Source organism: Amphibalanus amphitrite, unplaced genomic scaffold (genome assembly GCF_019059575.1).
Source record: "Amphibalanus amphitrite isolate SeventyFive unplaced genomic scaffold, NRLGWU_Aamphi_draft 001101F_arrow, whole genome shotgun sequence".
Classification (NCBI taxonomy): domain Eukaryota; kingdom Metazoa; phylum Arthropoda; class Thecostraca; order Balanomorpha; family Balanidae; genus Amphibalanus; species Amphibalanus amphitrite.
Genome location: NW_024882595.1, coordinates 32,991 through 60,421, shown reverse-complemented (window position 1 = coordinate 60,421; position 27,431 = coordinate 32,991). Strand labels below are relative to the sequence as shown.

Here is a 27,431-nt window from a genome sequence, read left to right as displayed (position 1 = left end):
CAGGTCGAGTAGCGGCCGTGACGCGTGACGTTACGGCCGCGGCCGATCAATCTCAGCGGCCCCAATCTGTCCGGCGGCGACCTTCTGTGAACGGCGGCGGCTGTGTGCGCGTGAGAGCAGCCTTGCGCGGCTGGTACAGCTCCGTCCACAGCTCACAGCTCGTGCGCTGCGCTGACAGAACGCGTGCTACCCCCTCCGTGGCGTGAGAGTCTCCGGCTACCCCGCTCTGCTGGCATTGAAATCTCCGTGCCGTAATTGGCTTCGTTTGAGCCGCGTGTTGAGCGCTGACGGCCGGTCGGGCCGGCGCTGTTTAAAAGCGAGACCGGGCAGTGCGGAGATAATTTGCGCCGAGTTTGGCGGTCAGCCGGATGTTAATTAGAGCTGTCGGTGTGGTTTTTCGTCCCGTGAGCCGTGCGGCCGTGGACCTTGGCCGTTTCTGGCGCGGGGGAGGCGGCGGAGTGGTGTGCCTTGGCGGCGGAGCGGTGTCGCAATGGCCGCTATAAAGCAGCACTCCCAGGCGCGGTGGAGTGGCTGGGTCGGATCTTCGGAGCCCCGAGTGCCGCATCGCTGGCACGTTACCGTAATACCATCACGCCTCTGAGCGGATCGGCCCGGCGCCCTGACGAAACTGGGCCATCGATGACACGGTGTGAGGAAACGCACAGCACGCGTGCTAAACGGCCGAGACGACCGTCTTCGGCCGGCCGATGTTTCTGTCTGGCTGCGCTCGCCCGGCGATAACACATCCGTCGCAGCTTGCACCGATGGATGCACGTGGGCGCATTAGTGAAACGTCACTGTATGTGAAGCAGATACCCGTGTGGAGCTCTGAGGGCGTTCAACTGGCGTGCATGTCGTTATAGATGCAGCAGTCACCCATGCATGTAGTATCCGTGTTGGCATGTCGCCGATTGTAACCAAGGACATGCCGTGTGTACGATGTAGTAGGTTGAACCGGTGTTTGTATTGCGTCTCAACTATCCAAGAATGTTGCGGTGAGTTATGACCGCTGGATCTGTGCAAGCGGCGGAGAAACGACTGTCACACACCACCTGCGATAAACATCCCAGATGATGAATCGATGTGATTAGAGATTGACAGGGATTGAAGCGCACAGGACCGATCAATTCACATCCACTGTTTAGTTTGCCGTTCTCCTTTCCATCTTCACACGTGTGCCGAATCGGATCGATGCGCCAGTGTCGCCCGCCTTTGCGGTAGTGCATTGCTGCTCACCGGGGGCATTGTACGGCGGCGAACAATGCGGGCTCATTGTGATGCAGCGGGGCTGGAGGTGGGTGACGTCGCCTGCCGCGGCCTGCCGCGTTACTGAGACGGCAGCACGGGCGGCCCGCACTCCGGTCGCAGCTGTCCCGACCGGTGGATCCGGGTGCCGGATCATCGCTCCCGACAGCAGCGGTGGGCGATGGGCCGACAGTTTGATGTGGGCTGATGGAGTCAACTGGCAGATGGTAGCATCAGGTCTCGTCAGGGCCCGAGGAGCGTAAGTGTCCGGTGATTAGGTGGATGGTTCGATGAACACTCTAGGTATATATTTTTTCGGCCATTTTGCTGGGGAGTAAGTTTGACAGTCGAGCATCTTTGTGCCGGTGAATTCCCCGTGGTTTCTGCCGGTTTCTTCGACTCACTGGTTTGCGGAGACGCCGTTCCAGTATACTGAAAACTTTTTTACCATTTTCTGAAGGGTAAACCCGCCATAGCATGGTAGCTTGACACACAGACGTTTTTTACCACCTTCCAGATGGTAAATTTTACTCTTTCATGAAGAGTAAACTCGCCAGGGAGGGGTAACATGACACACAGACGTTTTTTACCATCTTCTGAATGGTAAAATCTTTTGATTTACTCTTGTCTAGAGTGTAACATTTTTTGGGTTACACTCTTTGAAAGGGTAAATCTTTAACGGAACCCTTTTTTAGGGAGTAACGCATCATCTACTCTGTGCTTTACCCTCCTACAGAGAGTATATTCTTATGGCCTACCCTTTGTCACATGGTAATGTTTACTCTTTCCTTTAGTGTAAACCCCCCAGAGGATGGTAGCAGACCCACAGACGCTTTCTTCAGAAGCTTCACGAAGCTTCTGTTAACCGGAGCTCACCAACTAAAAAAAAAAATGTTTCAAGAGCAACAATGTAGGTATATTTGGCTTCCGTACAAACAATACGAGGGGCACACCAACCATGAACATTGTGAGGCTCTTCACTTATTCATACAAATTTATACAAAGCGTTCAGCAATGCACAAGCGGTAAATAAACACCACGATACAACTTGAATGCAATTTGAATATGAATACAAGACATTCAGCGCCCTCATATTGGATTAGGCAGAGCGCACAATATTTGAAGTGAGCGACGGCGTTCCTGGGTGGTCGCCCGTCTGCGTGAGATAATGAGACTGGATCACTACAGTGCAAGGCTTTTTCAAAGTCACCAACAAAATGCATTAACTTGTAGCATCACAACAAAATTAATGTACGTACTCACAACACTAGGCCACGTGGCCGTGCACGGGGTCCTGTTAACCAGGTCAAATTAGCACCACTCAACGGCACGCAATGCTCTAGCACATCGGTACTTACAATAAAATGTCCACAGAGGCTCTATAGGCGATGAACAACACACAAGCACAATCACCAACGGCCACGCCGCGCGGCACCGACACTGCTCACATCCGCTCTCGGAGACCAACGGCCGAAAACTGACAGATGCGCGCGGCCTTCAAACCGCAAACGGCCGATCTCGTTTCTGATTGGCTGATTGTTTCCATTTCAAATATCATCTTCACGAGGGTAAACAAGATCCACGCATGAAACGACTATCTGTACCCGAGTCACGATACCCAGGAGGAAAGAGTTTTCGTGATGTTCTGGATCGCGAGAGTAATATTGATATTTACATGGTAATAATACTCTTCGCTGGCGAATAAGTTCATATTAACCACGTACCGTTACTATGCACATAATGGTAGCAGCGAGTTACCCTTTCAATATACTATTATCTTGCGGGTTTGATGAAAATGAACTCTCCAGGAGGTAGTAAAAAAGTTTTGAGTGCAGTGCGGTGCCTGCCTCCGCTGCCGGTGGCTGGGGGCGGCGCTGAGCGGTTCGTCTCACTGGAAGCGGCCACGGTGGCGCGCCCAGCCGCTGCGCCGCTGCCCTGGGAGCACCTCCGCTGCGGCCGCGAGTCGGGAGGAGGCGGCGACGTGACGCGCGCGCTGCGTGAGCCGGCGCAGGCAGCGGCGCGCCCTCCGGTGGCCGTCCAGATGACGGCAGCTGAGGCACCGTTACCGGCCGTGACGCGCCCGCCGCCGCCGGTGACGAGCTGCCGAGCAGATGGCGTGACAGCGCAGGTCACGTGCCACCGCCTCGGGCGTCGGCGCTCTGCCGCCTGCAGCGTGCAGAGGTGGACGACCCGGCCATCGAGCCCACGGCAGCGGCATGACGCCCAGCCGCGCCCAGACGTGTCGGCACGGGCGTCGGCCTCGACAGACGACTGACAGCTGACGTGACGCGGCGGGACGTGACGTGACGGTTGTCTCGGCGGCGCGGACGTCCGGTCGTTGGTCTCGGTACGCCACGCTGCGCTCCGGTGACTCTGGACCGGCAGGACCGGCCGTCCAGTCGGGCCGGTTTCTCCCGTGGGGAGGTATGCCGCTGAACCGCCCCCGGCCGGCCCCCGGCGCCCCGTCTGACCTGGATAGCGTCCGCCACGGGCGCCGGGACGCCCAGGACTGTGTTCTCTGTGGTCTGCGGTGGACAGGAGCGCCGAGCAGGCCGGAGCCTCCGGCGGCGGCTGCGTGCCGGCCGTGCCTCCGCCCAGATCTCGCGCTGCCCGGGCCGCCCTCCCAGGGCAGCTCTCCTCCAGTCGGGTCGGCGTGGTGGTGCAATACGCGAGGCAGCGTCGGACCTTGACTCAGGACCCGCTGGGAGGCGGCTCTCAAGGCTCTGATTGGGAACGTGATACCACGCGGGTCAAGGATCCGCCAATCGCGATCTCATGTCTGTGAAGTTGAGGTTCTGTTTCTAGATTGCTATGGATAGGCCAGTTTAGCTTCCTTGAGCCTGTTCCTTCTCACCTCTTTCTATAAATTCCGCGTAGCCAGTTTTGCTGTGTGAGCTGCTAATCGCCTCAGTAAACTGAGTGAGAGTGGAAGCACGATACCATCTTCAAATAACCTGTAATGAACCCGAACTCGATGAAGCGTGGTTAAATACTCGAATATCAAGGCCTTGCTAGAGGCGATGAAACGGAAACCTGCCTCGTGGGTGCGGTGCGGTCGGAGGGTTCCCATCCAGCCAGCCTTACACGGTTTGATATCACCCGGCGCCGGCGCCAGGCAGACTAACGATGGTGTAGTGGAGAGTTTGTTTCCCGGAGCCGGCGGGGCTCTGACGTCCTCCCCGCCCGGGGTCGTAAAGGCCGCAGCGCTTCCTTCCTCACTCAGCGTGGGTCCACAGCGGTTACGCAACGGGAGGAGCGAAATTTGACTGGGGGCAGCTGGGGTGAAACCCGTCTTCCTGGTCTCCTGTCATGAGCGGAGCACTTTCATTGCGGCGTGCCGCGGTTCTGCCGGGGTGTGGGGAACGACGGGCGGGCCGGCGGGACTTCCGACCGGGCCACGGTGGAGTACGGCCCGACTCGCCGACCCCATCACTCGCCGACGCGCTCGAGCACTTTCTCCGTCGACAGTCGCGCATGCGCCGCCGAGCTGGATCAGATGCGCTGGGACAGCTCCTCCGAAGGTGAGGAGGTGAAACGTGCCGGCTGACGAGAGAAAACTGACCTTTGCCGGCCGGACGAGGGGCGGCGTGCGCCGTGATGACGATGGATGGCCGCGTCGACTGAGTGGCGACATCGCCGACACGGCGCGCGGCCGACCCGACATGGGCGCCCGCCGGGCGAGCGGCACGACACGGATGGACACGGCCGCCGTGCTGTTCCGTGCCGTGCTGTACCGTGTTGTGTCGTGCCATCTCTTCTCTCGACAGGCTGTGGTGCCGGCTCAGCCAGTACATCCGACAGCCTCTAAGCTATTGTTCCGCTGCCTGAAGGCTGAAACAGCGCCGCTGAACGACGGCAGTCTGTGTTGGTGGCGTCTCGCCTCCTGAGCCGTCACAGTCCGCTGCGTCGACCGTCGCCGGAGCCCGAAGGCAGTGGCAGCGGCATCAGGGCGAACCGGCAGCTGGTGCCGCTGAAGTTTCATCCATCTCACAAGGCTAAAGGCACACATGCCTAGGCCTGCTGGTGGATCGCGGATCGCTGCGGTGGAATTGGTGCCATTACATATAGCGAAACATTAAAGCTTTGTTGGCCAGCCTCTTCGTCTGATATGATCTTCTGCGCTTCCTAGTTCCTCTTCTTTAATTCTGAACTTCGGAAAATTGAATGTCGCTTTCCCCTAATATGTCAAAGTTAATTAGCTTCGGTACATCAAACATCATGCACGTTTCCTGTACCTTTAATACGCCCAATACGCCGAAGTCGGATAATTTTTTCCTTTCTCACACTGCCTGCGTTTGAGGGCCCACCTGTCGGACAGCTCAAGTGCTCGCTGTCGGCGCCATTAACAGGACGTGATAGCGGGCACCCGGGCGCTATCTTACCCCGTCATCGGCGCTGATGGGGAGAGAGTGAGAGGAGCGGTCCACCTAACCAGTCGCACCCGTCCCCGGTAGACAGCCCTCTCTCTCCGAGCGACTCCGTCGTGCCGGTCCCGCCCGTTTAGCGTCCCGGGCTCAGCCGATTATCTTATACACGCTGAATACATTAAATCCGTCCCGAAATTGGTTATCCCTTCATGATTTCTCGACATGGGTTGGACTTATGTGGTGTAGCTTTTCTCACGTGCCCATATATATGTAAGTAACCTAACGTGTACGGTAACTGAGGTTTGAGCTTCGTGCAGAAAATCAGACGTTTTATCTCTATCCAATTGACTCGAGACCGGTAAATAAGTCGGATAATGCAGTAGGCGTGAGACTTTCACGCCAACGGTTTTTGCGGGATCACGCGGTGTGTAGCTAGCCGGTAAAGCAGACGCTTGTTATTCCGAACAATGATGTGATACTTGTAACCATGCATGACCAGTGGATTGGACTTGTTCCTACCCAGTATTCTAGTTTCCCTCGGACACTTTCTAGGTATTCCGACCTATCCATACCTCTAGGTTCCCATGCAGGTGCATTTTAGAGTTCCCTTACCTCCCATTGTTTTCTTAGCAAGGAATGTGCCGACTTTGTTTTCATGAATAGCGAGGGCATTTGTTTCAATGGACCAACATGAGAAAGATAAATGGCATACCCATAGTTACTTAGAAAGCACCCACTTTAGCTGACATTGCTTTTACTTTTCAATAAATCAGTCAGTAAGTCACCTGAATCATCCGATGAAGGAATTTCAAGTGTCTTCCCACGGTTAATCTCTGACCCTCTTGAGAAAGCGTGGGATATTTCTAAGGGTTTCTCAGAAAATAGAAAGTCCGTCTTTTGGTGATGACGCCGTGCCATATTTGAGATGATCCGTTGTATCCGATCCTTCTCTTCTGGTGGCGCTGTTCAGGGCCGGCCCTTGTGTTGCGAGCGAAACTACACGCACGGACAAGGAAGCTGCCTATCATAATGCCAATGCCATAGCGCTGTCAAGGTTGGCTAGTGGGCGACGGCCACCATTCATGCGAGAATCGCGCTCTGTACGACCGTCGGGCATCAGGGCCGGGCCCTCCGGGTCCTGGGTCAAACGTGACTCCCGCATCTATAGCGTTACTATACCTGCACTGTTCGGTGGAGTGGCGACTCACGAGCTTACAACATAGGAAAGACGCGGAATTGGACGAAATTGTTGGCAATGTTGAAATCGTGTAAGACAGAGTACGCCGTAAAATTGTCGCCGTAGGTAGTAAGGGCTTGGCAGAACACGGTCTACCGATGTGCCCGCTCGCGTGAGAAACAATCGCGCGCCGAGATCTGTCGAGCGTTCAGTGATGCTAACGGAACGGTAGTTGGGAGCAGTCAGCCGAGAGACAATCTGTGAGACCAGCCCATGGGCGACCATTCTGAATTCCCCGGTAGAAAACGCGTGTTTAGCCACGGGAGCTGCACTTTCGATCGTCTGCAGTGACTGTCGGTTCCTGATCTGAATTCCTCTCGCTCTCCGTTAGCAGTCGATAAACACTCACCGGGGGGCGTGAAACTGGGCCGCCGCTGTGTCAGATTACCCCCGACCTCCGCGGCGGCCGCGGCGCAGTGTTACGCCACCAGTTGCTAATCAACGCAGTCGAAAAGGCCGCCGAGGCCGCAGTGAAAGTGGTTTGTTATAGCGCCTCGGCGCCCCAGGGCCTGACCCGACGCGGCGGCCGTGTGGGACGTCCGGTCGACGCCGAGTGCGTATCGTCCGCCGAGTGTGCCCCGGTCCCGGCCCGGATCTGTTGACACTCGACTGGTTAGGCGCCCGCCTGGGCGGGGCCGGCGCCGCGGCGCGCGGGGGCTGAGCTAACGGTGTCGCTCCGCTCGGCGAGCTGACGACGGCGGCGGCCCGGGCTCAGCTGCCGGAACGCAGCCCCTCTCCGAGACCCGCCCGGATGGCCCTGACGCGGCGGCAGGCGGTCCCGTGGCGTCGTGACGCGTCGCGCCGCGCACCCGCGCCGGTGTGAATTATGGCAGGGGCGCGTCGGCCGCCCGCTGACGGTAGTCGGCTCGCGTGCGACGGAGCCCGTCAGTGCACCGTTCCAAATGCGTCCCCATGGCGTGACTGTGGCCACTGGCTGGGCGCTGCCGCCGCAGCCGCCCGAGTCGCGGCCCGCGGGTCTGTTCCCGGCCGTTGACCTGCTGCGGGCGCTGCCACTCTGCGGCCGTCAGTGCCATTGTTTTCTGCTGCGGCTCCCGCTGACCGCGTGTGTGTGAGCCTGCCGTGACGCCGACCGGACACGGTGGCCGTGGTGCGGCTGTCAGATGACGGAGCGCCGGCCGGGAGCGGCTCGGCGCCGTGCGTGCACCGCCGGGTCGAGTGGCAGGGCGGGGCCGCCGCCGCCGGCCGTGTTGTCTTGTTTGTCTGCGACGGCGCGCACCAAGGCCGGCCGAGACGGGGCGCGGTGCCGCCAGGGTCGCCGGCCGGTCCGGGTCGGTACCGCAGAGTCACACACGGGTCGGGCACCGGAACGGACCGTGCCCGTGCCGGAGACACGGCCGGGACGCCGCCCCGCCGGAGACACGGGCCGAGACACACTCAACTGGCCGGAACTGCGGGCAGCGGCTGCCGGGCGGCGGGGACACGGCGCCTCACGGACCACTGGAGATGGACCGAGCACGAGTGGGGCTGTTCAGGAGCAACCTGCTAGCCGCTAGGGCAGTGGGAGTCGGGGACCTCAGTTCTTTTCGACCGGTTGGAAAACTGAGGACAATAGCCGCACATTGAACACTCGGACATCAGCATGCGTGGATTAAAATAAGAAGCTTATAGCTATCATTGCGAGTTTTATCAGACAGCCGTCAAATGAGGCTTCAATACTCTCAGCGACATAAAATTCTAGCTGAGATTCTTTACGATTGTCGCAGTCTTGAATTCCATAAATTTCGACCGTATTGCCAAACCCGCGAGCGCTTAGGTCGATGGGGCCTTTTCCGAAACTAAGCTATGCTCTTTCAATGGAATTTATTTCGTAGACATAAATCAATATGTCAACGCTCCCTTGGGTTGAGACGTGAAGAAGTTTGCGGTATGAGTACCTCTTGGTATACAACAGATGACTTATGACGCTAGATTATGTGAAACATACCATGGCTTGAGCGAATTTCACAGCTCACGAAACCGCGTTTGTATCCCGGTGATATCGTGATACGGGCCAGTTTGTGCATGTCACCACCAGGTAAACATTTCGGCTATGAAATTTTGTACCGAGAACGACACATGTTCCCCGGCCAGCTGCGCGCAGTCATGAATGACAATTTTCCTTCCACTCGACGGAAGGTCATTTCGAAAATGCGGTCACCTGCACATTTCCGTGTGACCGAAGTGCGCCGCTGCGGCTCTTTGTTCATGTCCAACGCTCGGATTTGGGAACTGCAGACACAGAAACTCTCCCGGCGAAATACCATTCCGCACCTGTCGAACCGGCGAGCCGCTCTCTCCCGGCGGAAAAGTCATCTCGTCGAGATATATTGTCTGACCGTGTTCGGGCGAAACGGGCGAAATTGTCGGCAGCGGCCGTGTTTTTGGTCAGCGGTGCGGCGTGTGCAGTTGTTCGTATCACACGAACTGATCGTCGCCTAGATACGACACCTTTCTCCGCATTCTGGCGTGTTTTCGGGTCAGTTACCATTGGCTGCAGTTTGCGGCATGCTGTCGGTTCGAACAACGTTCAGATAAGGTGATAGGTATAAGGTAACTTCGGAGTTGTGATCATCTATGCAAAAAGATGGCTTTGATATTTGCAGAGGGTTTTCTGTCGGAATTTAGGTCAATGTCAAAGACCGCTGTTTTAAGTGATATTGAGATACAGTGGATTTTTTGTATCAACTTTTATCATCGATTTTTCGCACAGCGAAGATGCAAGACAGTTAACCCAACATCCCAGGGTATCTGGCTTGTCTGGCTCACTTTTCCACGACCACAATTAATTTGATGTCCTTGGCTTCAGTGGCTAACAATCAGTTGTTAAAATTGGGCGCCTGCATAACTGTATATTATTCTGATGCATACTCCAACCCGAATGCGTCTCCTTGGCTGACCGATTGGTAAAATTCACCGTTAAACGTTAGTAGGCAGGGAAAATCATGATTGTCATAATCGAACAATCACAAAAGGCTTGTTAGCAAATGAAAACTATGATCTGAAGCCTGAACACTGAGCACTCAGTACCGTTGTGTCTCTAATCTGGGAACGTTGTCGCTGGTCGGCCGCAGCGTTAGGGTGTAGGTATGTCTGGCCACTGCAGATGTCTGCAGATGTATCCGCGGCGGCAAGTTTTCCCGCGACTGGGACTCTGTCAGTGACATCTCGGTGTTCGTGTGGGACCGGTCATCCCACACTGATCCACTGACCTTGGATCAGTGCAGTGACGCCTAGGTGTCATTCTCCACCGACCCAGAGAGGCGACAAACATGTTTTGGTCTGTAAGGGCGGCCCCAGAGCGGACCAAATGTCCCACTGCTGTCAAAGACCGAATCTGATTTGACTTACGTCTTGCAGCAAGTCAGAGCGATGTATTTACAATGCCCACTCGGCTGATGTCCACTGATAATCCCACGTATTATTATTGAGTTGTGATCGGCTGTCGAGCCGCCGTCACAGCCGTCGCCGTCACGGTTGTGCCGGACTTTATTGTCGGTACTATCACCGTCTGTAGCCGTGTGTGGGATGCGTGTGGTGACGTGCTGTCTGTTCTGTTTGCAGATGATGAGTGGGAAGCGGCCGCCCACAGCACAGACGAACTGCTGCTAGATTCCTCCTCCCACTGGCGACAGGGGTGAGTGAATCGCTGTCGGTGGAACCGGTGATCTTTACGAACGCCAAGGTTCGGTATTGTAGAATCGATGTAAAATATTTTGTCAGAATCAAATATTTTGAGCAAGATGCACCAACGAACACTTAAGTTACGAGTTCACAGCTCGCGAAATGCACATCGATGTAGTTCAGCGCAGTGATCAGCACTGAATAAGCTTCAGCCAGTGACTGCATTGCTACACACAAAGCGCATTGGCGACTCCGACGCCGCACAAGAGAGTAGCACTAGAGACTGCAGTTTTGCACACAAGGCTAACACCAAAGCGTTTTCTCCCATCTTCGGGGCTCAATGATGTTACAGTGATGTAGCAGTCTTTTGCCGTCTTATCCTTACCGTTTGGAAGGGCTTGGGGAGTTATGGTTTTACTTTTTCTGTAGGTACGGTTGTTACTTACAAGTTACGAGTAGTACCTATCAGGGCACTGTACCTATATCATTATCTTGCAAGCATTATCTTCTAAAACTTATTAGATGTATGCCGTGTCTCTAATGGGACAAAAAAACATCATAAAACGTCCGTTTGCATTAGGTATCGAAAAGAGACAACATGAACGATTTTTGCTTTTCATATTATAGTAATACATGTAATATTAAACGCTCTGCCGTAAGTGAGGGCCTATCGGACCGAGCGCCACCCACTCCTGAGCTCCAACACGGTAGAAAGCGGCGCCTCTCGAGCAGCTGCTGGCAGGAAAGCCGCTCTCCCGGCGCCATCCGAGCTGCGCCTGATGTCACGAATTAGCTACCGATTGAGTCACGGTGGCCATCATGTCGTAATATTTCTCTCGCCGGCTCAGCAGCAATGACAGGGTGGAGCCGCATCTGACTGCCAGGTGCTACGGTTTCTCCTGACTAGCGAAATTCCAACTCAGTTCTGTAGGTATATCAGAGATAATGAAAACACATAGAAATGGTTCTATCTGGGCGTTAAAATCAAACTGATGTTCGTTTCACGTCTGTGTGTTTAGAAATAGCTTGAAGGCAAGACACAATTAAAATAAAACGATAAATTAGCTATAATAGGTCGTGTTTCCGCTGAACTTTCACTCTCCTCCTATGATTAAAGTAATCTAACTAAAAGAGTCAATTATGATTATGTCATTAAGTCCCGATAGCCACGATACACGAACGTTTAGATATCCAATTCTGACCACCTAACCCACTGACCGGCGACACGCGCAGAGTCGAACCGGCGCGCTCCACTCCCCGGTATCGCACAGTGCGAAGACCGCGTCCGTTCCGGAACATCTCGGAAACACGGCTCTTTGGCCAATCGGCCCGCCATCAGCGGCCATCCCGGACGAGCGGTTCGCCCGGCCATTGTGTGTGCGTTCGTACCGAGCTAGGAAGCACGCCGAGGCAAATGGCCCGGCGATGAGATTCTGATAGTGCCGACATACCATTGTAATGCGATTGTGAAGCATTCCCAGCATGCCTGTCTACGCAGGTCAGCCTTAATCACACCACACGGCGTACGTTGTTTCTTGTCACCGTGATTAATTTCGTGTAAGTGACTGTGATAATGATCATTATTTTTGCAAACGCACATATTTGTAAAAGAACGAACCTCTCAAATCTCGCTAAATGCAAACGTGTGCAGATATGTAGGTAATGATTTTATCGTTTTGAAAACGCATTCAAACGTTTCCTTATGCAACTAAGTCACTTTTCTTGCCGGTGACCGCTTGAAAAACTGTTTCAATCAATGAACTGAAATTCAGGTGTACGTAAATTAAAGCTTCCGTCTCATTGGATTATCTCCGCCGCCGTTGAGTCGTCCGGGCGGTACCTGGTCGGACCCTGCCGCTGTCCCCCAGTTCTCACACCCCACGCCCCACCTGCTGTTGTTCCAGGTCCGGATGGCGCGGTGGCCGGCGCTCGGCCGGCGGACAGAGTCCCGACACGGACGAACTGCTCACATCTGGGCACTCCTCACGAAAACCGCCCAGCCAGCGTCAGAGGTGCGTATTTACCGCCTCATAATCACAGAATTACCGCCCAGCCCTTCCCCGTCCTGGCCGTCCCGCCACGCCCTAACCGTCCCGCACCGTCCCGTTCTACCTCATCACACCACGACCCGAACCGGACCGAAGCGAGCTGCGGCCGAGGCAGCAGCGACTGCGGTCGTGATTGGCCTTCGACGACAGTCCCGCCTGGCGCTCACGCCAGAAACATCGTGACTTTTTACCGACGGTAACCGCCAGCGGGGCTCTATGGAGAGATCAGATGCCGTACGGCGGACATGTGGCGGGGAGGGGTTTAAACCCGGCTTCTGACGAGCTCGGTAAGCCGGTGATAAAGCGGTGCAAAGTCGCCGCTCCACCCCCATGTAGCGGACCCCGTGCTGTCAGCTGCAAACTGTCTCTGAAGCACAGCCAGGGGAGGGACGCGACGCTGGTGATCACTGACCACACGGGCTTACCGCCGCCAAACAGGGAATCCTCAAGGGTAAAAACGAACGGTGATTTGCTATTTGGGACAATCGGACTTGCCCCTTGGACACTCAGAACATCCTATTGCAGGCAGTTGGCGAAGCATTCTAATTCGCCGAAGGTCAGCGGTTCAAAGTCGCAGAGTTTCCAGGCTTTGTCTGGGACGAAAACGTCGGCGGCTGCCTTGCTGCCACCCACGTAATTGGGTGCTGTGCCATTGTTGGTGTCGGGCTGAAACTGCCGGAAAAGCGGGCCGAACAGTGAGCAGCTCAGTCCTGGCGGTGCGCGTGGGACGGGGGCGGCTGGGGTGTCCCTGACCCGGAGCCGGAGTGGGACAGGTGACGGCCGGCGGCGGCAGGGGAGGTGTCTCCCCTCGGAGCCGCCTCCCGGACCGCTCCCTACAGCCGACCTTCATCCCGCGCCGTGAAAGTGACGCCGAGCGGCCGGCCGGCCCCGCTCCGGCCGACGGAGGGGAGGGACGGGAATCACAGCCCGGACATCGTCCGTGGGGGGAGGGGGTGGGACGGGATATCACAGCCCGGACACCGGCCGGGGATGGGATGGGACGGGATATCACAGCTAAACACCAGCATGCAGTGGGGGCGGGGCGGGATATCACGGTCCGGACATCGTCCATGAAGGGGGCGGGACGGCATATCACAGCCCGGGTATCGTCCGTGGATGGCGGGATGGGATATCACGGTACAGACACTGTCCGGCGGAAGGGACGCTCACGGAACAAACGAATAATCACGAACTTCGATGTGGGATGGTGCAGGCAAAGCCGGAGTTATACTCGTATTGGAGGTCAATTACAGGTTCTTATCTCTGCGGTGCCGCCTGTATCGCATTTTAACCAGAGTAAACTAGATCTAAACGGTTTCGTAATTCCATCTCTCCTAATTCAAATTTAACTTCAGAGCAGAGTGCCTACACAGTTGCAATAAGTCATTTGAGCAATTTGAGCGACCTACTGCACTCCAAGCCTGCTTCGATTACGGCAACAAACTAATGTTACCGTTCTTCTGTAACACTGATCATTGCTCAATTCCAATGCTTCGGTCATAATTGCTCCCGCTTCCCTGATCTACCCGCTCCGTCTTGAGTGCAGTGCTAAGAGCCCTAAACCACAGAGCTCATTAGCGTCTGTCAGTCCCTTCCGCTTCCCCTCAGTCAGAAGAGGAAAGATTGCGTGATATCGTCTCGGAGATTATAAGAAGCCGTGTTGAAGGGATGGATGTTTTTACAGTCTCTTTATGTGCGCCTCAATCGCTCGAGTAAACGGAACTGATGGATAGAATGGCGCGATAGGGATGAGGAAGGTAGCGAAGGTCACGCTGGGCGTGGTCGTTACTGAATCCTTTCTTTGCTGCATTGAATGGAAACGGTGAAGTGAACGTTAAATTTTCCGCAATGATGAAAGTGATGATATGCGTCGTTGCTTTCCGTCACAATGGTGTTTAAAATTAAATTTAAAAAAAACAGCCCGCTCGGTCGGTCCGATGAAGTGAATATAGCCGAACTGCAGTTGATTATAATTCAATACGATGGCAGTTTGATCGCGTTGACATCTAGTCTCATTTCATTTATGTCGCCAGTGTGGCTTTACTTTCCCTGCTCCATTTATAAAGACCGGACGCCGCTCTAGCCGGCCGAGCGTTTGAGAAACTCCGGTCACTTTTTGTACTCTGTTTCTGTGACCATCCATCATCCATACCATGGTCCTTGCTGTCTGTTCCCAGTCGTCAGTAGTCGAGAGGTCCATAACCCACGTTGTGTTTTCAGTCGTCACCGCGCCGCTCCGTGCCCCGGGGCGCCGTGCCACCCACCTCCCAGTTGTCGGCGCGGCCATACCTCAGCCGCCGGCGCGGGCCGCCGCGACCGGCCGAGTGTTTTTGTTGGTAGACCAACTGGCCGGTGTCGGTAAAAACAGAGACGCCGGCGGCGGTCCCGCTCCGTACCCCGCTCTGGTCGGACTGGAGCTGGCTGGCCGCACCCCTGGCCCCGTGGCGGCAACGCACAGCTTGCGTCAGCAGCCGCCTGCCGCCTGCCGAGCCGCCCCCGGCAGACGGAGCGAGGCTTTCACCGACGCACAGCCCGCTGCAAGGCCCTGCGTGTTCGGATCCTTCCCTGCGCCGCACAGCTTTGGGCTGATTTGTACGCATTTAACTCACCTTTTGCAGCAAACTACGCCGCCATTTATCCACCTCAGCTGCTGATTACGGAAGACAGGCTCCTCTGATGTAGAAGACTAGAGGAAATTAGACCGATTAAGACTGGTGTTTGTCATCACACAGGAAAGATGGTGCCCCTTGTAATGACATGTCATAATGTCTAACGAAATTCACGTTTCTGGTGACTAGCGGGTACCTTCGTCACGTGTCTCATGTAATACGGAGACAAATGGTGACAGGCAGTTTACGTCACGAAGAACGAAGACGCTCGAATCTTTACGAGACGACTCAACTCGGTCCCCGTTGCATTGTGTGGTTTATGTCGCAAGAATGAAATGCTGCGTACAAAGGCATGCGTTCCCTCGAAAGATGCTCGTTGCCCGCCGTCGGCCCAAATTACGCAACGGCCTATTCAAGTGCGGCGCACGCTGTTCGCTCGGAAAACGACTGGGCCACGGTATATAGAGAACTGACTGGGCCGGCGGGTGGCTCCACACTCACTCAACAATAGCTCTCAGACCGAATCAGGTCGGACGAGGCCTTGTTGACTTTAAAACGGGTTCACAAGCACTCGTATTGTATTTGGCACCGCTAACCTTGAAGCACCGTTGCGGTCTTGCCTGTAATCGGCAGTGCAATGAACGTATTGTATTTGTTATTGTCATCTTAAGTTGGCATCTTGTTTGGACAGCGTTGCTGACATAGCGAGTGTCGCCCCGTTATACTGTCAGTAAATGCATGTAAATGCTACTATCCAATCGGTAGTGTCCGTCACGTCGCTGCGGTCTTCCCGTTAGCAATGGGTCTCATTCGCTCCGTGCAATCTTGTCCACGTTTGGCAGCTTCAATGGTTGCATTTAAATGACATCTCACGGACGTCTGGCCCGCAACTCTATTGCTGAGCTGTCTCTATCTCACCCGTTCTGTTCTATCTATTCCGCCCATCTCTGTCCGTCCGTATATCCCCTATTTGTTTGGCTTTGTCCCGGGTCGTGTCCTGTGTCATCTCGTCCCAGTCCCGTATGTCCCTTTACATGCCGTCGTACCGAATCCATTCCCGCTGCGATTAACTAAACTGAATGGAGTATGCACTCACATCGCCGTTTAAAGCCACGTCCCTGTGACCCGCTTTGAGTGCAGATTTCCCGCCGCTCGTCAGCTCTCGGTAATCCGCCGTCTGTCGGTGTGGCCATGATCGGCATTCAGCCCTCAGCCACCGGTGGCGGTCCCCAATCGTATCATATGGCTCGCAAACGGTCTGTCATCGGAGCCTCCCATTGCCCGTCTGTCTCTCATCGCTCGTTAAATCGCCCGCCGTCTCTCATTGCTTGTTGATGGTCCTCCGCCACTTCCCATTGCCCAGTGATGGTCCTCCGCCGTCTCCCATTGCCCATTGATGGTCCTCCGCCGTTTCCCATTGCCCAGTGATAGTCCGCCGTCTCCCATTGCTCTATGACCGTCATCCACTGTCTAAAGCTCCCATCGCCTGCGTCTCATCGCCCGTGCCGGTCCTCCTGCGGCATCATTTGGCGGCGGCTACTGGAGGTCACCGTGAGGTGTGCCGCTGGTGTACCTACCGGTCGGTGGCTGATCAGACCCATCGAGAGACACGCTGGCCATGAGATAACGGGCCGACCTACCGACCAACCACTGTCCCAAGCGGCGGATCCCGCCACTCCCTGCGGATGGACCGACGGCAAACACAGGCGTCGTCGCAGAACCGCACAGCCGTGGACACCGCTAGATGTGAATTATTCATAGAGAAATCCTCTTACGCCCCCTGCATATCTACAGCATGAAAGTCATTCATTTTGATACGAGGGACCATATCTCCGCATAAAAATACCCGAAACGACGAGCTTTTACTCCAGTCATCGAAAACTGACCAGCTGTGTTCCATCTTCTTTCAGATCGCCTTCGACGTCGCCACAGGACAGGTTCAACAATGCCCGTCTCAAGTTTGTGCAGATGGAGCAGAAAGAGGTCACCCCGCCGCCGGCCGTAGCGCCGAAAAAGCCCACCTCTCCCGGCATCGGTGAGTTGAGACGGTGTTTCTCGCGTGCTGCGAATAACGACGGAAAATCCCTGATAAAGTCGCGAGTGATAGACTGACTGCCCATCAGTCGTATCTTACAGTGCCTTAGACCTTTGAGCTCGGTCTGTATCTACGTAGTCATAAGGTCTTTTAAAACTAAAAAAAAAAAAACGTTCGTTCCGCATTTATGGAAAATAAAAATTACCTGCATCTAGGATAAAGCGTACGTATTTGCATATTCATTAGGGTATTGCCAGGAATCAAGTCCATCAATGACAGCAAATGACTTTCTATTTGCACATGATTATTATCTCAGTGACCCTTACTCCACCGAGTTACACCATAACAAAGTGGCGATATATCAGGGTCCTGGCCGGTGGCCCTGGGGTTCATAGACAGGGCGCAAGACCCGTTTGCCTCACTGGCTCATTGCGCCACAGAGACTGCATTCCAGAGGACATCTACATAATCTCTCGGTGGTGTAAGCCGAACCCAGGGTTACAGTTCCTCTTTAGGCCCGCCTGTGTTTGTAATGAGCGCCTACCTTTTTATCTCGACCAGGTAATGCGGCGATCCATCACTCTGTTGTCTTGTGATATCTGAGTAAGCGGCGGAGGGCCATGCTTCGGCTGCGAGGCGCGATACATGCGTGAGCTCCATCCCGGAGTGGGTGCGGCCGTGCCGCCCGGTATGATAAGCTGCTCTAACCGCGTCTGTTCTCTACCGCAGGTGTTCCAGAGCACAGCGGCGGTCGTCTCTGGCGTCAGAACAGTGTGCCTGACGCCGGCGGCAGAGCCGATCCTCCGCCTCCCTCCCGCGACCCGCGCGCAGAGAAGGGATGGCGTATGCCGCAGCCGGACAGGGACGAACCCAGAGACCCCAGAAACGTGCGCAACAACCTGAACATCAGCCGCGAGTCGAGGGACGGCGGCCTGGGAGAGCCGGAGAAGGGCTGGCGCCGGCCGCGCGCCTCCCGGGCGGACAGCGCCGGCCCGGAGCCGCCGGCGCCGCTCCCACCCGCTCCGGCCGCCGACCCGACTGAGGAGGATCTGAGGAGGGACGCCCGCGGACGGCCGCACGTGGCCGATATCTTCAGACGCGCGGCGCCTGACGAGCTCGACCGGCCGCCGCGCCGCGAGCCCGCCGGCCGCCCGGAGCCTCGGCCCGAGTACCGTCCAGAGGTGCGCGCCGACCACCGACGTCACGAGGAGCGCGGCGAGGAGCGCGTGCGCGGCGCCGTGCGCACCGGCCGGCACGTCGAGCCACCCCCGCCGGCCGCCGACAGCGCTCCGTTCCCCGCCGATAGTGACCCGCGCCCGGACGAGGTGCGCGCCCGCGTCGACCGCTGGGTGCGCAGCGCCGCGGAGGCCACGCCCTTCACACGCGCTATGAGCTTCGAAGACCCGGCGGCGGCGCCGGTGCGCGTCAGCCGCGCTCCCGATTGGTCAGAGTTCGAGCCGGATCCGGTCCAGGAGCCGCCACCGCGCAGACAGCCGGCAGTGCGGCGTCCCTCGGAGGCCAGCGACGCGCCGCGGCCCGGCCGACTGGCCAAGTCGCGCTCCAGCGACACAGGCCTGGAGTCGGAGCAGGCTCAGTGGCGGCGCACCTCAGCCCAGGTGGCGGCAGAGCTGCGGCAGCGGGGCCGCGCGCCGGCCGAGCAGCCCAGCTCTCCGCCGCCGGCCGGCCGGCACCGCTCCGGCGGCGGCCAGCCCGCCGAGCGGCGCAGTCGCTACCAGGAGCTGCAGGGCGCCAGCCGGCTGCCCGGCCTGGACCGAGACTCTGCCCGGGACCCGCTACTGCCGCCCGCCGAGCCGGCAGGCCGACACCGGCCCACGCTCGAGATCGACTACCGACAGAACCTGCCGCGCCGCCGCGACCGCAGCTGTGACGTGCGTGAGCGGCGGCCGGCGCCGGCGCGCGAGCAGCGCCGAGACGAGTCCCGGCCGCGCGGCCGCTACCAGGACGACCCGCGCCTCTACAGGGACGACGAGCCGCGCCACCAGCGCGCTGAGGAGGCGCCGCCCGCCGCGCACGGCTACGGCGACAGGAGAGGCTACCCGAAACCGGGCTTCGACGTGCGCGGCCGCGTCCGACACAGCATGAGCGACCCGCACGCCATGACACAATACGACTACAGGGCTGGGGTGGTGGCCCATCCCTACTAGCCCGCCATCTAGCGATGCGAATGAACACTTGAGCCATAGCTGGTGGCCGGGGGAGGTCCAATTCCTATGGCAATAGCGTTGTACCGACTGATTGGTGTGATACGGAAAACAGCGAATGTTTTCAGTCATACTGTGCGCGAAAATACCGTGAATGTGATATACTAACAGTGTTAGTGATGAGAGTCAAATAGTATGTTGCTATGTCTATTCTAGGTGCGAGACGCTCAAAACGAGAGTAGTTTGTCGCGTAGTGCAATGTCGGAACATCGTCACGGTATTTGTGGAGTGCAGGTTTGAATAAATAAACTGACATTCAAGACCCTTCTCTGAAGTACTGAGCACTTAGCAAATGGCATGCTGTCACGTGTGACAGCTCAGGGACGCTAATAAGCCTCAATGTGGTAGAACCACCTGCCTAGATAACGTGTGCGACGACTACATATAGACCACATGCCATTTATTGGCTCAATATTGTAACGTTTTACGGTACGACAAGCTAACAACATTGACTGACCTCACTCCCGAGTCCCGACATTAGCAAGATTCTAACGCTCGGTACCCCGAGCTGAGCGCACGTCTCACGAAAGACATCACCGATTCCTGCAGGCTGCGTGATAGAAATATCGCAAACAACCAACACTGGCCAGCAGTCCTAAAACGTGACTGGGCTGTCCGCCCAATACTATCACATTCACCCATTTAGTAAAGAGCACCACGCCTATGACATTTCTTGCATCCTCAGATCTCCGTCATCCTCATCTTCCGTGAGGTCGTGATGATCTAGCACACCCCGTCGAACGAGCTCCTCCCCCAGCAGAGTCCTGTTCAGCCCCGCCGCCGCGGCTGCCCAGCGGTACCTCTCGAGCACCCGGTCAGGCCCGGGCCGGGGCGGTGTCGGTGGCCAGCGTCCGCGCCGACGCTGCTCTCTAGATCTCACTGCCGAGACCAGCAGCATAGTACCGCGGCCGTGCAGCGTCGCATACCCGGCGAGCGGCGAGAACGGGACGGCCAGTACGAGCAGCGGTCCGCCGCCGGCGTGTCGTAGCCGCCACACGCCGGCGTGGTGGCCGCGCGCGTCGCGGTCCCAGAGACCGAGACAGGCGGCCGCTCGCTGCCAGCTCACCCCGTCCGACCCGCTCATCATCAGCACGGAGAGCAGCAGAGGCTCGGCAGTGGCGTTCCTCGGTACTATCTCCGAACAGTCGAGCCGCGACTGGGTGCCGTCCAGTTTGGTGGCGCTACTGATGAGTGCCTGTAGGTGGCGCCGGTAGCGCGGCAGGGGGAGGTCCTCCAGGCCCCGCAGGGCCACCGGCGGGCCCTCGCTCACTGCCCGGTCCCAATGGTACAGATAGTCCGTCCCGTTATCACTCTGATTAAACACAAACCGGTAGAAACGGGGCACCTCTGGGATGATGCACTCACGTCCCAAGCGCAGGTCGGCTCGTCGGAACAACTCGCTCAGCTCCGGCTCAGGTCCCTCACTCCTACCCCAAACCGGCAGGATATCGTCTGTGATGAGACGGCGCGTTAGGAGCCACGCCCCGCCCGGTGCCGAGTCGACTCTATACACGGCTGTGCGGTCCGAGACAGCGTGTCGATAACCGAGCTCATTACCCGCTGACACGCCATACAGGCTAATGTCTACGTCCAGCAGGTGATGTGTCTGCTGGAAGAAGCTGAGCACGTCAGGCGATACGACGACATTGTCTTCCAGCAGAACGAGTTTCTCTGCGGTGGGGAACAGGCTGAGAGCAGCCTGAAGAGCGGCACGCTGCAGTAAGCCGCCACTGAAACCTCCGCTGCCCGGTGATGCATTCACAGGGTGCCAGCGGACACCGTACAGCTGTAACAGGCGCCGCAGCTCCTCTCCGTTACCGCTGTCATCTGTGGTGTACTCGTTAACTGATTCGCTGGCCGTGATGACAATTAACCTCGCCGGGTCCAGGCCGGGGTTGGCGAGCAGCGAGGCCAGACATCGGTGCAGGTTGCGAGGCCGGCCGGCAGACACCACCACCACAGGGAACGGGAACAGCCCTCCGTCAGCGAACGGCCGGGGGACGGGTGGCAGCGGCAGCGGCGAGTGGCAATCACACAGCGATCCGTAGCCGTCGTATCGCTCACAGAACTCCAGTCGGAGCCGGTAGGAGGTAGAGGTTGATATCGGTGGCTGACAGGGCGCCTCCACCGGTACTGATACAGCCAGTCGGACGGATGGTGCTGGTGAGTTGAGCTCCAGCGCCGCCAGGTGTGGGCGGTACCCCTCAGCCAACACCGGACCGTCCTTTATAACGACCAGCGCCAGCGCCGAGCGCACCTGCAGATCGGACCCGAAACTAGCGTTCAGTGAACGAAACACCTCGTCTGAAGTGTCATCGAGAACCATCTCTGCGTCTGAATGCTGGCAGAGCACGATCACACTGCCCGGCTGCAGGTCGGCTATGAATGCTGCCATCTCCACGAATGCTCCGGCCGGCACACCGCCGGGTGCTGTGACGTGTCCCGTGGCGCGCCCGGTCCGTGGGTTCACAGAGAGAGCGTGCAGGCCGAGCGGCGGGCCGAGGCGGTGGAGCAGCAGACGCCCGCCTACCCATACCTCACAGGACTGGCCGGAGGAGGCCACCTCGAGGGTTACCTCTGACGGCTTCAGCTGCCAGAGCTCTGGTCCGTCGTCTGGATCGGCGGCGACAGCGGGAAGGTCTGGTACTACTGCCGCTGCAGCAGCGACATCTGTGGCGGTGTGGAGCACCAGCACCGGAGACAGCAGAAGCGCCGCCAGTCGGCTCACGGAACCTGCAATCACAGTGTCGTAAAACACCCGTGACATTTTACCTCAACAGTGCAAACAGAGGTAAAACGAGCCCAACATAATTGTTCTAAAAAGTGTAACTAGATAAGACGATTTATTGACGCTAAAAAGGCAACCACTAAGAAACATTAAAATTTGTAACCGAAGGTTTGTTGTCAATAGTTAAAACACTATTCTTTAGAATTGTGTTTTTCTATTGAAAAACAAATCTGAGTTCCCTGACAATTTGGCAAAATATGCTTGCAACACAAGTAAAGAAAAAACGACAAAACGTCTAAAAATATAGGTATATAAATGAAAATCGACTATGCAAACAACGCAACATGCAAATAATGCATAATTGTTACTGTGATGTTTTGCTCTCCCCGCCAAACATCACAGGCTATGAACACCACAACCGGTTGAAGCATGATTACTTTACTAATTTTACTTTACTAAGGCAGAATAAGCTATTCTCACCTGCCATTGCGCGATGTTCGCTGGCTCACCCGGGCGGTAGTCCACACTTCCACAGTATGTAGGGTTGGCAGTCCGGACCGTCCTGACGCCCCTCCGTCCCTAAAGCCTCAGGATCCGCTTCGCTCCGCCGCACCGATAAACCATGCAAAAAGCTGCCGGGGACTGATCGGAATACATATCCCGCGTGCGACACCGGCCACAGGGCCAACGGTCACAGGTGGGAGCCGAAGAGAGACGCACTGAACTTCTCGCTCGGCCGCCCGTCTAATGTCCAACTGAGGCCTGAGCCACCAGAGCCGGCGATAGCGCTGGGCGCTGTTAGACACCAGCAGAGGCTGCGGGGAGGGAGGAGCAGCCCGTCGGACCCGAAACGATCGCTGGAGTCGAGTCCTCTCCCGGCGCCGAGTCGAGGTCGTTGACCCGTCTGCTGATTGGCGGTCGAGCTGCCCCACCGGTCGGGCTGGAACGGGCGAGTCAGCTGCGAGCCGTGGGGCGGTAAGGAATCAGAAATATACGGATGCTAGAGGTGTCATCGTGCGGCTATGAGACATTACAAGATACATGTGAGGACCAGGGTTGGCATTTTTGCCGGCAAAAACCAGTTTATGCCATTTGCCGGTTTAAACCGGTTTTAACCGGCAAAAAGTGGCAAAAACTGGCAAAAACTCAGAAATATCACAATGCTATGCCTAGACATGATTTTGAACAGGAAACATTTTAAGGAGAATTCGGTGAAAGCTTTATGCTTTCAAACGGAAGTGACATTGACCACTGAAATGTTTCATACCTAACTCAGAAACATTTTCGTGGGTTATCCATAAGGAGCTAGTAAGATGCCTTTTGGGGGTGACAAATGAGCCAGTGCAAGGGTGACTGGGTGAGTCCTGCACAATCAGAAGTGCGAAGAGGTATCTGCCACCGATATGCGCATGGCACCCTACTTACCGTGGCCGCCTTGTCCCACTCTCCCCTTGCATGGAAATGCATTCCGTTGTGGATGTCTACCGACATGCATAGACATTTTAAGCAGGGATAAGTAATGAGGCAACTTCAGAATGTTTAGTGCATCTATATAACTCCCAGAAATGCATTTGTACATTTCAAATCCATTCCTAACTAGAAAAGTTGTAGGTTTGGCCATCTGAGTTTTAGCCAGTTTTTGCCAGTTCTTGCCACCAGGGTTTCTGCCAGCCGGTTTAAACCGGTTAAAACCACTGGCAAAAACCAGTTTTTGCCACCCCCTGCCAACCCTGGTGAGGACTGAGGGGTACCAGCAGACAGGCCAATTGAGAGGATGCTGCTACCTTTCTGACCTAATTAGTGGTACCGGTCGATTACAATGGGTTCCGAAGGACGGACATGTTTCGCCCGTATGGTTGAAGAGACCTCACCAGGCGGGAGAGCAGTCTTGCTATACGAGTGAGAGACCTTACCGGGCCATACGAGTGAGAGACCTCCGCGGAGGGGAGGAGTCTCACTATACGAGTGAGACCTCATGGAATAGTAAGACCTCACCGGAGGGGGAGGAGACTCACCACTAACCAGACGGTTATATAACTAGAACAAATAAACAGAGGGCTGAATAGCAAAACTTTGTACTGCGAACAGTTGAACCTATTCGTAAAGTAATCTTGGTTGAACCTGCGTTATCTCGTTATCTCGGTCTGGCCTGCGATATCTTTGGTCTCTTTCCACCGATTATTTCTGCTGAAAACACTTTTTTATGAGAAGCAACAACCGCTTGACTACGTAACCAAAAGAGCAATGCCAATATATCATCTCAACAAATATTGGTATGTATATTCTCACACAGTAGAGCGACACCCACAAGGAGAACATCTGCTTCAATATGCACACTGCCTTTCCAAGCGCTTAAACTTAACTTCCCAACCATGACCCGCCGAAGATAGCGAGTCAGCCAAACCGACCCAGACAAGGCCATCCCATACATTATCTGTACCTACTGGCCCCAGAAACGTCCTTATCTAGATACCAGCATAAGTACGGGCATGATAAGAACAACCGGACGTATCATGAGCCACTGTCACCTATTTGAGCGATAGTGGCCTCGTCGGCACACATTTTGGGTCTGCACGTGTCAGCTATCCGCCCCAGAAGTGCGGCCTTCACGCTCTTCAGGGCACGGTTTTCCCGAGCGCCACCCCCGAACCCACGCTATCTCAGGAGTGGTACGGGAAGTCCGCCACTCGGCAGTCAGGTCGGACGAGTCGGCGACGACGCCGCAGAGTCGATCAGCGAGGCGAGGAAGGAGCATCGGCAGACGCTGAGAGAGCGCGAGCTGCGTCTAAGTTACAGCTGAGGACAGCAAGTCTGTCCAACAAGGGGACAGCTGAGCAGGAGAGGCCTCCGGTTGTGGAAGAGCCAGTATTCTGGTCACAAGTCTGCAGAGAAGCCGTGCTGGGATCATATTACGAGGTGAGTTTCATGTTTATTCTTTGAGACCGCAGCTCAAAATCTTCGGATCCGCATTCGCTCTGTAATCGAAAGTTGCTACCCGTCCGTATCCTTGCATTGGTAGACAGCATCGGCGCCTGTTATTACAAGGTATTTTTGTAACCATTTTGTCCCATAATTTTAGATCGAGCTGATCAATGACCTTGTGTAAGCGACTCTGCTATCGCAACTGCTATCGACTCCGTTAGTCAACTTGCTCCTCAAAAAACGGCCCCCAAAAAAGTATTTATATCGTAACTTGGAACTATGGCCTATTTCAGTCACATTGCCGTGGCGGTTGACTAACAGTGTCATCTGTTTGAGGAGCGATAACGGCCTCGGCGGCACACATGTAACCCAGAATAAAACGAAACGTTCCCCACCACCTCATGAAATTACCTGCAGCGACCAGTCTGACAATTGAACTCGGGTCTCCCTTCCTTGCAGATAGGCGGTCAGCAACGAGATAATACACTTCGTCTGGCAACGGCACGCCGTCTGGCCACTTCAAAGCGACTGGGTACGAACGACTCGAGCCGAGCCACTATCGTCGCATGCCGAACATGTCGCCCAAGGCCGCAGCCGACGAGACGGTACCCCGTCTGCCCCAGCATCTGATGGACAACGCCCAGGGCACGATGGCCAAAAGGTTCACCCTGCGAACTTCCGCGTCCGAAAAGGAACCTTCCAAGACTAGTGAGCCTGAGACAGTTCCTAGCATCCCTCAGCATCTAATGGACAACGCCCAGGGCACAATGGCCAAGAGGTACACCCTGGGGACATCCACGGCCAAAGAAAAATCATCGAAGCCCAGTGAGCCTGAAACAGTTCCTCAAATTCCCCAGCATCTGATGGACAATGCCCAAGGAACGATGGGGAAGCGACACACCCTTGGAACATCCACGGCTAAACAGGAACCTCCGAAGTCAAGCGCTAAAGAGTCTGTGCCTAGCCTTCCTCAGCATCTAATGGACAACGCTCAGGGCACAATGGCCAAGAGGTACACCCTTGGAGCCTCCACTTCCGAAAAGGAGCCATCCAAGCCTAGTGAGCCTGAAAAAGTCCCCAGCATTCCTCAACATCTAATGGACAATGCCCAGGGAACTATGGGAAAACGGTTCACACTGAGTGAAAACGGGCAGATGCGGAGCAAACTGTAGCTAGAGGGGACAGTGCAACGTAACAGATAAGTGTCATTCGTTGAAATATTTATTGATAGTGTTATGCCCTAAAGCGTTGGATTCCAGTCGTAGTATGTAAGTTGAATTCGAGAGTCAATACTCAATATCGTTACGTTTGACATGATAGCGCAAGTGTCTCATGCGTCCCGACTCGCAGTGTATCTGGGCCACAGACTCAAGTGTTCCAAGGACACGTGCTGTAGTGTTCAAGTATGAAGTGGCCGCCTATATTCCTAATCACTGATGACTGTCGGAACTGCGGTAAGCTGAAAATGGTGCCAGTGATGTCTGGACTATAAAACAATGTGCCTAATGTTAACACGTGTGCATCGTTATATTGTATTTGGGACTGCTAGTGTCGATACATGGCAACGAAAAATCACAAGTTTTTTCCCTCATAGTTTGACGTTTTTAAAGTAGTTTGAAGACTTGAACCTCCCTATACACTGTATCGTGATTCGTGGTGCAGGTAAATATATCATCTTCATTATCATCTGCCCTGAATGTTACCACGAAGCGGACGGATGGATGCTAAGCGATAGAGATAATAGGCATAAGATATTAGGAAATACCTATCCAAGGTGTTTCATGCACAGACCAATTTACACATTCGACACAGTCTCTCATGCGGGATGGAACGACTCGAATGTGGAGTGCGAACGACATTCACGCGACAAGATAAGGACAATTTGATGGCGGACACCTTTCACGTGACATCCACGATATCAGTCACGAGACGCGTGATGTCAAAGGTCGAAGGAGACATCAGTAAAAAAAAAAAAATGGCAGGCCGAGCCATTCAGTAAGCTGCGATACACCTGTTGTTCACACCTAAGCCAAAATATTACTGGCTGCTAACAAAATCGTAGCTAGTTACTTGGCTTAAACGAGCGTGGAGGATGGAAACGAGTAAATCAATAAAGATAATGTCTCGATATTTATTCTCAAGAACATCATTCACCTCTATATTATCGCGCAAACTTCTCACTTCAGTATTTGATTGAGTAAGTCGGTATACGATACTAGAGCAAATTACCCTCGATAAACTTTACTTTACATGAACATTACTCACTTCAGGCAATGCAGATCGACAAATGATATTACACTTAAACGCTATCGCTGCCAGATGAGTCCGTGCTCGGGGCATGAACCTGGAAAGCCACCTAACACCAGTACTTGGCACTAGCAGTATCAAACAAGCAGC

The 27,431-nt window shown here is 55.4% G+C and overlaps 2 protein-coding genes across 2 annotated transcripts in view; one reads left to right on the top strand and one right to left on the bottom strand.

The window, feature by feature from the left end:
* The window catches only part of LOC122370136 (splicing factor, arginine/serine-rich 19-like), a 31,980-nt gene extending 12,334 nt beyond the window's left edge, over positions 1 to 19,646 (top strand). Inside the window, exons 2-5 of the mRNA XM_043345439.1 lie at positions 10,411 to 10,483; positions 12,375 to 12,482; positions 17,038 to 17,162; positions 17,892 to 19,646. Coding sequence (XP_043201374.1) covers positions 10,411 to 10,483; positions 12,375 to 12,482; positions 17,038 to 17,162; positions 17,892 to 19,327 — 1,742 coding nt within the window. The 3' untranslated portion in view covers positions 19,328 to 19,646. The remainder of the gene's footprint in view (positions 1 to 10,410; positions 10,484 to 12,374; positions 12,483 to 17,037; positions 17,163 to 17,891) is intronic.
* Positions 19,647 to 20,045: 399 nt separating this feature from the next.
* On the bottom strand, positions 20,046 to 22,151 carry LOC122370132 (protein O-linked-mannose beta-1,2-N-acetylglucosaminyltransferase 1-like). Its single transcript, XM_043345430.1, has one exon. It carries the CDS (start codon positions 22,149 to 22,151, stop codon positions 20,046 to 20,048), a length of 2,106 nt encoding a protein of 701 aa, XP_043201365.1.
* Between the last annotated feature and the right edge of the window lie 5,280 nt (positions 22,152 to 27,431).